Source organism: Eretmochelys imbricata, unplaced genomic scaffold (genome assembly GCF_965152235.1).
Source record: "Eretmochelys imbricata isolate rEreImb1 unplaced genomic scaffold, rEreImb1.hap1 Scaffold_40, whole genome shotgun sequence".
Lineage (NCBI taxonomy): Eukaryota > Metazoa > Chordata > Testudines > Cheloniidae > Eretmochelys > Eretmochelys imbricata.
The window spans coordinates 17,728-28,597 of NW_027554352.1; the positions used below are offsets into that span (position 1 = coordinate 17,728).

A 10,870-nucleotide genomic window follows, 5' to 3' on the forward strand; every position below is an offset into this window, starting at 1 on the left:
CTGCAAGACACAGCCATGCGGGGCGGGGGTGGGGGAGCAAGGGCAGGCAGAGAGGTCCTGCCTCTGGGGGGCACAGAGAGGAAAGTGGGGGATCCTGGCATGGGAGAGGGGTTGCAACAGAGGGGGTGGGAGTTTGCCCAGGACTGGGGGCGGGGAGGGCAACTTGAAGCGCAATTCCAGGGGCGCTTTTTGTTTTTCCCCCCTAGCTTGGGCTCAAACTTTTTGGAAACATTGAACCAGGGCAAGGCCCCGGGCGTTCACGCGGTGCCCGGCCCCGCGGGCCCATAATATACCAGAAACTGACTTGGAAGAGGAGTGAAACTGCTCCTTGCACAGACTTTGCCAACCCCAAAGACCCGGGAGGCAGGCACACCCAAAATCACGAGATTGGCTTAAAAAAATCACGAGATTATGTCAAAATAATAGACCGGGGGTGGGGGGGGGGAGTTCTTTTTCTTTGCCAGCTGCAAGAAAAGAGCAAAGCAAAGGAAAGATAATGAATTTAAAGCTCAGTTCACCTTTGGAACTCCATGCCACATGATTATCTGACCACCACACCACAGAAGTTGAGAAAAATTCCCATTCAGGACCCTAAAAATATTTATAATAATTGGCGTTCATTCACTTTGTCGATTGTATTAATATATTACATATATACATAAAAGATTATCTTTGTAGATATTAGCTTTTATATTAAATATAACAGGGAAAGATGTTCTATATATTAAAAATAGCTACATAATATTAAATATACAATGATGCTAAAGCCAGAGTTGAGAGTTCAATCCCTGAGGGGGCCATTTAGGTATCTGGGGCAAAAACTGGGGAATGGTCCTGGTTTGAGCAGGGGGTTGGACTGGATGATCTCCTGAGGGCCCTTCCAACCCAGATCTTCTATGTATTGTCTGTTATATTAAATACATACAAAGATGTTTTGTCTTATATATAGATTACACAACTTTAGAATATCATAAATATTAGTTAATATTCTAGGTATTTAATTTTAAAATATTAAATGTACAAAAGGACATTAAATATACATATATTTATCTTTATGTTAACTATAAATGGCAAGATGCATTTTCTTTACATATAAGCTATCAACTAGAATATACAACCATTGTAGATTTATCTTGGCTAGTCTCTAAGGTACCACGAGTCCTCCTTTCCTTTTTGCGAATACAGACCAACACGGCGGCTACTCCGAAACCTGTCTTTATATACTGTTAATTATATACATTAAATGTGTAAAGGTCTGTTATACGCAATATACAACACAAGAGGTGCTATCTTTATGGACGTTAGAGATAGTAAATATTTTGTTATATTATAAAGATGTATATTTCATCTTAAATATTAATTATATCCATTCGGTTTATAACTGCATAGAATATTAAATTATACAGATCGTATTTGTTAAATTAAATATATAGAAATATGTATTTTTGCATATATTCTGTATCTATAATCGTAAAAACATCCAGCTATTTAATTAAAAATACGTATTATCCTCCCATGTATTAGATATCTATAATATTGAAGGTAATACACCATTAAACTAAAGTATAAAGATGTTTTATCTTTCTATTAAATACACACATTAAATACGCAACCATTAATTATAAAGCTGAATTGGCTTTACTTATGGTAAATATCAATACTCAATATAATACACAATCATCTTAAAGATGTATTATCCTTACATCTATTACATATCATAGAATCATAGATTATCAGAGTTGGAAGGGACCTCAGGAGGTATCTAGTCCAACCCCCTGCTCAAAGCAGGACCAATCCCCCAATTTTTGCCCCAGATCCCTAAATGGCCCCCTCAAGGATTGAACTCACAACCCTGGGTTTAGCAGGCCTATGCTCGAACCACTGAGCTCTCTATAATAGAAAGGCTGAGGGAACTGGGATTGTTTAGTCTCCGGAAGAGAAGAATGAGGGGGGATTTGATAGCTGCTTTCAACTACCCGAAAGGGGGTCCCAAAGGGGATGGATGTAGACTATTCTCAGTGGTGGCAGATGACAGACCAAGGAGAAATGGTCTCACGTTGCAGTGGGGGAGGTTTAGGTTGGATATTAGGAAACACTATTTCACGAGGACGGTGGTGAAACACTAGAATGCGTTACCTAGGGAGGTGGTGGAATCTCCTTCCTCAGAAGTTTTTAAGGCCCAGCTTGACAAAGCCCTGGCTGGGATGATTTAATTGGGGATCGGTCCTGCTTTGAGCAGGGGGTTGGACTAAATACCTCCTGAGGTCCCTTCCAACCCTGATAGTCTATTATTCTAATATCAAATGCAATATACAACAACCGATTATTATCTTAATTATAAACGTATAGTCTTTACATCAAATTATATACATTGTATTAAATATACTAATATGTATTATCTGTTTATATATATATATATATATATATATATATATATATATAAAGATGTATTAGTTCCATGTACATGTGAAAATATACAGATTACAGTAATGTATATCAAGTTATCTTTATATTAAAATATTATACATACGAAATGCACGAGGGAAAGATTTCCTTTTACACCACATCGGCTACGTCATTACCGACATCACATTAAACGGGCCTCCCCCTGAACGTAACGTAAAAGGAACGACCCGCAAATCACCGATCTTGCCGTGAAAAGGTGCAGTTTTGCCCAAACGGCGTGTGGTTTGGGCTGGAAAATTCGCGAAAGGGCCTTCAACCAGCTCCGCCGACAGGCGGTTCCATTCCGACGGCCAGTCGCCCCCTCGCGGTTACGAATCGGTCCCTCCTTCCCGACGTCCGGCCTGGCTCTTCCGTGCTCCGCGAGACTCAAGAGCGGGTTGACCCCCGGGGTTTTCTCCCTGCCAAGGGCTGTAGACACCGGACCCCACAGGTGGCTGCGTTTCCAGACGCCAAACAGCTCACAAGCCGGAAGGCATTTTTACCCAGCCCTCCGCCTCCTCTCTGTACCCTCTCCAGCATCGCCACTGGTGATTTAAACGGCACACGCCTCAACTGGAGGCCGTCTTCTGGCATCAGGCTCACCGATACCAGGGTAAATCGTCTCGTTTTATGCCATGGAGTTGAGCCGATAACCAGTGGAACTCCTTGTTACAGGACACTGAAGCAGCCACGGGATTGCTATAGCCAGGGATACCATTTCTATATCTGGTGCGGATTCCCACACCGTGTGATGATGTCCGAGCCCAAGACGGTGGCATGGAGAATTATGAGAAGGGTTGTTAACCCACAGGACTCCCTGCCACATGATGGTTGGTGAGGCAACCACTTGGGATGCTTACATAGATCATGAGAACCTTGGATTGACTTTCAATCCAATTAATTAGAGTCAGGACCAAATAATGAGGGGTGGGGATGGGACAGAAATAGCGGGGATTGGGCAAGTGACAGGATATGGGGCTAGGTGGGCTCATAGTCTGATCCAGGATGGCAGGGAAGGGCCGGGATATTGAGCCCCGCATGGTCCATTTCTGCCACACAGTGATTTAATTCCCTTCCCAGCGCCCCGCCCCTCCACAGACTCCTCCAGAAGGCGTCGTTAACCAGCGGAACTCCTCACCACATGGCTGCATCATGCCATACACAAGTAGCAATTCCTTTTCTCCCAATTGGCTCCCTGGAAATAAGCAGCTCCACACTGGAATCAGTCGGGCACATCCCCAGGTGGTGTAATTAAGGGGGATCAGGGACACACTGCTCTAACCACTAGCCTCCACTCCCCTCCCAGAGCCAGGGAAAGAACCCAGGAGTCCTGGCTCCCAGCCTGCCCTGCTCTAACCCACCAGGCAGAGAACCCAGGAGTCCTGGGTCCCAGCGCCCCCTGCTCTAACCACCAGCCCCCACTCCCCTCCCAGAGAACAAGGAGAGAACCCAGGAGTCCTGGCTCCCAGGCCCCCTGCTCTAACCCCCCCGAAACCCCAAAGGGCTCATTCTGATCCTGTCTCCACAACTCCACCCGAGAGTCTGAACCCCAGCTCCCCCCAAAATCCGTCTCCCCCCACCCAGCCACAGCACAGGGAAGTCCTGGTTGTAACAACATCCAGTCATCCAAAATATTCTATTTATTTTTGACAAGGAAACAGCAGCCGGGCCAAGCTCTCCTGTAGAGATCAGGGTGACCCCATTTCTGGGGGCACCCCTGCTTGCAGGGCATCAGTGTCAGGGTGCCCGCTTTTCTCCCACAAGTGTGAGATGTGTGGGCAACTCTGCCCCCCCCCCAGACTGGCACCTTCCCCCACCCCCAAAACCGACTGGCCACTGGGGGAACATAAAGCAGCTATGGCTGGTTAAAGCTCAGATCTATCCCCGGAGCAGGGGAGAGGGAGCCTCGTAACTCACATTTCCCTCCATGGGGCTGCCTCAAAACAGACATTTACCCCCTCCTTGGGGGAGCCTCGAAACACACATTCCACCTCCTCAGGCAGTTCCCACCCTCCTCCAGGGTAGACATTTCTCTCCTCCTACACGGCAGCTCCCTCCGCTTCCTCCAGAGCGGCCTCGAAACACACATTTTCCCCCGCCTCAGGGGAGCCTTGAAACAGGACATTCCCCCCCTCCTCCAACAGGGGCACGTTAAGGCATTTCCACAGCAGAAGAGCTACGTCCCAGAGGTAGCGTGTTAGGCTGGGCGTATTGGAGGAAGGGAAAGCACCCCACTATTTGCCCCCCCCCCCCCTTTCCCAGATGCTTCAGGGAGGGGGCAGAAGTGTGTGCTGGGAAGTGGGAGGGGGCCAGTTTGGGGTCACAGTGTCCCAGGCAGAGCTTGTGTCGGGGCTCAGAAGCCCAAGGGGTTGGGGGAGACCACACCCCCGTTCTCCACCACGGCCCGGGAGATGCCCCGCAGCTGCCGGAAGGTGTGCCGGGCGCTGTCCGTGCTGAGCGGGCTCAGGGTGGCCCATGAGGCGCTCGTAGGCCTGGAGCGAGACAGGAGGGGAGGGGTGAGAGACAGGCAAAGGCGTCCCCGCGCCCCCCCCAAATCCTACCCATCCCCTCACCAGCACCCAGCAGGAGGGAGGGGGAAAGAGATGCATGGATGGGGATGGAGGGAAGGGGAGGATAGAGAAAGGGATGACAGAGGGGTGTACGGGATGGAGGCATGGAAGAAAGGGGGGGGGGCGGAGGTGTGGATGGAGGAATCGAGGAAAGACAGACGGAAGAAGGGGGGACAGAGGTGTGGAGGGAGGGATGGAGGGACGAAGGTGTGGAGGGATGGAGGTCGGCAGCGGGGACAATTGGAGGGATGGAGGTCAGAGGTGTGGAGGGATGGAAGAAGGGGGGACAGAGATGTGGAGGGATGGAGAACGGAGATGGATGGAAGAGGGGGGGACGAAGGGAGGGATGGAAAAAGGGGGGCGGAGGTGTGAATATAGAGACGGAGGAATGAAGGGACGGAGGTGTGGAGGGAGGGAAGAAGGGGGGACGACTGGATGGATGGAGGACGGAGGTGTGGAGGGGAGGGGGGGACGACTGGATGGAAGAAGGGGGGGGACGGACGGGCGGGCTGCCGGAGGGGAGAACCGGGAGGGCTGGATCCAGCAGACACCCTGCGGCCCGAGGGGGGCTCCGGAGCCGCCCCCCACTCACCTCGTCACACCAGGTCTCACACAGCAGCTTTTCGTGCTGGGCAGTGGGGTGGGCCTGGGCCAGGGAGCGCGACGCCCTGGGGGGGGGGGGGGAAAAAATGAGCCATTAGAACCGGGGGCTCCCCAAAAAATTTGGGGCTAAGAACCCCCTTAGAAACACACAGAAAGGCCCCCCCGACCTGCTCCCGCAGAGGCCCCCAGCCCAAGGGGTGAACCACTCCCCGCACAGGCCCCCTTGCGATGGAGGGGGGGGACACCCCAGACCAGCCCCCCTCATTAGCCCCCCTGACACCCCTACCTCCCACAAACCCCCCCTCCCCAGCTCCCCCAGCCAGCCCCCCCACGCCTCCCCCCCCCACCTTCTCCACCCCATCCCGTGCCCCCCCGCCCCCGGGCATCACCGGGACAGCAGGACCACCATGGCGTAGAGGTCGATCGCCCCATCCGCGACCCCGCTTCAGCACGAACTGCTCGTCTGGGGGGGGGGGGGGGGAATGACGGGGGGGAGTCAGTGCAGAGCCAGCCCCTGCTCCCCCAAAACAACCCCTCTTCCACGCTCTTCCCCCGGTGCACCGATCCCCCACCCCTCACTGCCCTGGGGGGCCCCCCCCAAACCTTCCCACTCCCCTCACTGCCCTGGGGGATCCCCAGCTTTTCCCACCCCCCCAGCCATGGGGACCCCCCAAACCCTCACTGGCCTGGGGGGCCCCCCCAGCCTTTGCCATCTCCCAGCCATGGGGGTCCCCCAACCCCTCACTGCCTTGGGGGGACCCCAAACCTTCCCAACCCCCCCAACCCGTCACTGCCTTGGGGGGCCCCCAAACCTTCCCAACCCCCCCCCCCAACCCCTCACTGCCCCTGGGGGGGCCCCCTAAACCTTCCCACTCCCCTCATTGCCCTGGGGGATCCCCCAGCCTTTCCCACCTCCTAGCCATGGGGGGCCCCCTAAACCTTCCCATCCCCCAAACTTTTACTGCCTTGGGGGGCCCCCTTCCCCAGGTGCACTGATCCCCTCCCCAAACCTTCCTTCTCCCAGCCCCTCACTGCCCTGGGGGGTCCCCAACCTTTCCCACCCACAACACAGTGGGGCCCCCCAACCTTCCCACACACGCTGAAGCCCTACAGATGGGGGGAGAAAAAGAGAGGCAGCGAGCCGGGACCCCCCTCCCCCAGCCAGCCCTATATCGCCCCCTTCCCCCGCCCGGGGTCCCCCAAATAAACTCACCCACGATTTTCTTGCCGTATTTAAGCAGCAGCTTCTCCACCGTGGCCCCAAAGAGATCGACCCCATGCACCAGCTAGGGGGGGGAAGGAACGGGGTTGGGGGGGGCAGGATTAGTGGGGGGGGCAGACCTACATCTGCAAATATCCCCCACACCCCCAAGATCCACCCACCCACCCCATAATAGGGGGCCTAACGGGGTCAGTGCGAGTTGGGGGAGTTGGAAGGCAGGGGCGGGCGGGGTGTCATTGCAAAGGGGGAGGGGATTTGAGGCAGGGTCTCCCCCCCCCCCCCCATTCCCCCCCCAATTCCCCAGACTCACCTGCTCGGCGCTGGGGTCCAGGTCGGGGTGCACCACGTCCCTCAGGGTAAGCCCCGGATCCCCACCCGGCTTTCCTGGGGGAGGGGGGGAAGACAGAGACGGCATGTGACGGACCCCCCCCACCCATACAAGAGGGCAGCCCGCCCAGCCCCCCCCTCCAAGGACCAAAACCTCCCATCCAGGGACCCCCCCCACCCCTGGGGAGAGTGAATCCCTCCATAGACCCCCCCCCACCCCCACAAGCTTGAGCCTCCCCCCCATAGACCACCCCCCCGGCCCCCCCCCCCCCCACCGGTACCTGCGCAAGCGGAGGGCGGCCTCCCGGGCCAGCAGCCCCACATTCCCTATGGGGCTTTTCAGGGCTCGCTGCAGCCCCCGCAGCTGGTTCCCGGCGTTCTGGGGAGGGGGGGGGGGGGGGGGGGGATCAGTGACCGGGGGGGCACAGACACCCCCCCAAGAGAGGAACCAGCCCCCCCACCCCATTCCAGGTTCTCCTTCCCCCCCCAGCAACCCCCTACCCTGAGGTCTCCTGTCTGCCCCCCCCACACACCCACAAGACACCCCCCCCACAGATCATCTCCCGTCCTTTCCCCCCCTGAAGGCACAGCCCCCACCTCCATATCCCCTCCCCCACACGGCCCCCCCCCATGAGCTCCACCCCCAAAATCCCCTGCCCCCCACAGCCCCCACTTTGATAGCCTCAAGTTGCCCCTCCAGTCCCCCCCATTTCAGGCCCCTTCCCGCCCCCCCCCCCCCACCCCCACCTGGAAGCCGTTCAGGGCCACGAAGAGCCGCAGGACGTCGTTGGTTCCCTCGAAGATCCGGAAGATCCGTAGATCCCGCATCACCCGCTCCACGCCCGCGTCCTGGGGGTAGGGTGGGGGGCCACGTTAGCTGGGGGGGGGGGTCCTAGCACCAGGGGTAAGATGGGCGGGGGTTCAGGGGGGAATATCCCAGCACCAAGGAGGGGCAGGGGAGGTCGGGCAGGGGTTGGGGAGCAGATCCTGGTGCCGGGGGGGGGGGGGGGGGGGAGGATTCCCGGCACCAGGGGGGCAGGGGTTGGGGGGGGGTATCCCGGCCTGAGGGGGGTGGGGGAGAAGTCGGGCAGGGGTTGGGGAGGTTAGAGGGGATATCCCCGGCACCAGGGGGGCAGGGGTTGGGGGGGGTATCCCGGCCTGAGGGGGGGTGGGGAGAAGTCGGGCAGGGGTTGGGGGAGGTTAGAGGGGATATCCCGGCACCAGGGGGGCAGGGGTTGGGGGGGGAATCCTGGCACCAGGGGGGCGGGGGAGAAGTCGGGCAGGGGGTTGGGGAGGTTAGAGGGGATATCCCCGGCACCAGGAGGGCAGGGGTTGGGGGGGGAATCCTGGCACCAGGGGGGCGGGGAGAAGTCGGGCAGGGGGTTGGGGAGGTTAGAGGGGATATCCCCGGCACCAGGAGGGCAGGGGTTGGGGGGGGAATCCTGGCACCAGGGGGGCGGGGAGAAGTCGGGCAGGGGTTGGGGAGGGTTAGAGGGGATATCCCGGCACCAGGAGGGCAGGGGTTGGGGGGGAATCCTGGCACCAGGGGGGGCGGGGGAGAAGTCGGGCAGGGGGTTGGGGAGGTTAGAGGGGATATCCCCGGCACCAGGAGGGCAGGGGTTGGGGGGGGTATCCCGGCCCTGAGGGGGGTGGGGGAGAGTCGGGCAGGGGTTGGGGAGGTTAGAGGGGATATCCCGGCACCAGGGGGGCAGGGGTTGGGGGGGGGTATCCCGGCCTGAGGGGGGTGGGGAGAAGTCGGGGCAGGGGTTGGGGAGGTTAGAGGGGATATCCCGGCACCAGGGGGGCAGGGGTTGGGGGGGGGTATCCCGGCCCTGAGGGGGGTGGGGAGAAGTCGGGCAGGGGTTGGGGAGGTTAGAGGGGATATCCCCGGCACCAGGGGGGCAGGGGGTTGGGGGGGGGTATCCCGGCCTGAGGGGGGTGGGGAGAAGTCGGGCAGGGGTTGGGGAGGTTAGAGGGGATATCCCGGCACCAGGGGGGGCAGGGGTTGGGGGGGAATCCTGGCACCAGGGGGGGCGGGGGAGAAGTCGGGCAGGGGTTGGGGAGGTTAGAGGGGATATCCCCGGCACCAGGGGGGCAGGGGTTGGCGGGGGGTATCCCGGCCTGAGGGGGGTGGGGAGAAGTCGGGGCAGGGGTTGGGGAGGTTAGAGGGGATATCCCAGCACCAGGGGGGGCAGGGGTTGGGGGGGAAATCCTGGCACCAGGGGGGGCGGGGAGAGGTCGGACGGGGGGTTGGGGAGGATCCCAGCAATGGTGGGGGGGGGGGGCAGGTATCTCCACTCACCTTCATGAACCCCGTGCCCCCCCATAATCTGGATACACTCGTCCGTCACCGTCCAGGCGGCTTCCTACGAAAACCAACCCAGAGCCTCACGGTCAGGTAACCGCCCCACGGCGCCCCCCCTGCCGGGGGAAGATGGGGTACCGGGAACCCATGCCCCCCAGCCCCCATTCCCCACCCCACGGAGCCTCACCGAGCCAAAGATTTTGCTGATGGCTGCCTCGGTCTGGAAATCGGCCGCTCCCTTGATCCATGTTAGCGCTGATCATGTACGCCATGGACTGCACGGAGGAAGAGAGAGAGCAACGCAGCTGAGATGCGGCCACCTCTGGGGGCGGGGCGGCTGGTGACCCAGGGACCCCCTCGCCCGGAGCCGAGATGGGGTCACCTCTGGGGCGGGGCGGTCTCACCTCAGTGACATACTGCAGCATGGCCATACGCGCCAGCTTCTCCTGGATGGCTCCAAAATTGTGGATTTTGTCCCCAAACTGGGTGCGATTGGCTGCATGCTCCACCTGTGGGAGAGGGGGAGAGAGAGAGAGAGAGAACCCAACCAGCAGGGTGCAAAATTCCCACAATGCAATGGGGTGGCGGGCGGATTTCCCCACAAGGCAGCAGGATCACGCAGTGCGTGTGTGAGTGAGTGAGAACCCAACCAGCAGGGTGCAAAATTCCCACAATGCAATGGGGTGGCGGGCGGATTTCCCACAAGGCAGCGGGATCACGCAGTGCGTGTGTGTGTGAGTGAGTGAGAACCCAACCAGCAGGGTGCAAAATTCCCACAATGCAATGGGGTGGCGGGCGGATTTCCCACAAGGCAGCGGGATCACGCAGTGCGTGTGTGTGTGAGTGAGTGAGAACCCAACCAGCAGGGTGCAAAATTCCCACAATGCAATGGGGTGGCGGGCGGATTTCCCACAAGGCAGCGGGATCACGCAGTGCGTGTGTGTGTGAGTGAGTGAGAGAGAGTGAGAACCCAACCAGCAGGGGTGCAAAATTCCCACAATGCAATGGGGTGGCGGGCGGATTTCCCACAAGGCAGCGGGATCACGCAGTGCGTGTGTGTGTGAGTGAGTGAGAGAGTTCCCACAAGGCAGAGGGGTCACCCTGGGGGATTGGGAGTGGGTCACCGTGGGAAGACTGGGGGCAGGGGGAGGATGCTGTGGGGATCGGGGGTGCGGGGGGACACACTCACGGCCTTGCCGATGACGCCCCGCATGGTCCCGGCCAGCGCGGCAGCCATGCCGAACCGCCCGTTGTTGAGGATGTTCATGGCCACCTTGAACCCGGAGCCCGGCGGCCCCAGCACGTTCTCTGCCGGAACCTGCACGCCCTCGAAGTGCACCTCAGCCGTGTTCGACGCCTTGATCCCCATCTTCTTCTCGGGGGGGCCGCTGCAATGGA

General features: G+C 58.3%; 1 protein-coding gene across 1 annotated transcript in view; it reads right to left on the reverse strand.

Annotated features, from left to right (window-relative positions):
- Nucleotides 1–4,067: 4,067 nt before the first annotated feature.
- ACADVL (acyl-CoA dehydrogenase very long chain) overlaps nt 4,068–10,870 on the reverse strand; it is a 15,362-nt gene continuing 8,559 nt past the window's right edge. The window contains 15 exon segments of the mRNA XM_077806952.1: nt 4,068–4,918; nt 4,920–4,937; nt 5,608–5,683; nt 6,008–6,057; nt 6,059–6,081; nt 6,832–6,904; nt 7,151–7,204; nt 7,206–7,224; nt 7,449–7,546; nt 7,915–8,016; nt 9,480–9,533; nt 9,660–9,704; nt 9,706–9,747; nt 9,877–9,981; nt 10,662–10,860. Coding sequence (XP_077663078.1) covers nt 4,799–4,918; nt 4,920–4,937; nt 5,608–5,683; nt 6,008–6,057; nt 6,059–6,081; nt 6,832–6,904; nt 7,151–7,204; nt 7,206–7,224; nt 7,449–7,546; nt 7,915–8,016; nt 9,480–9,533; nt 9,660–9,704; nt 9,706–9,747; nt 9,877–9,981; nt 10,662–10,860 — 1,078 coding nt within the window. The 3' untranslated portion in view covers nt 4,068–4,798.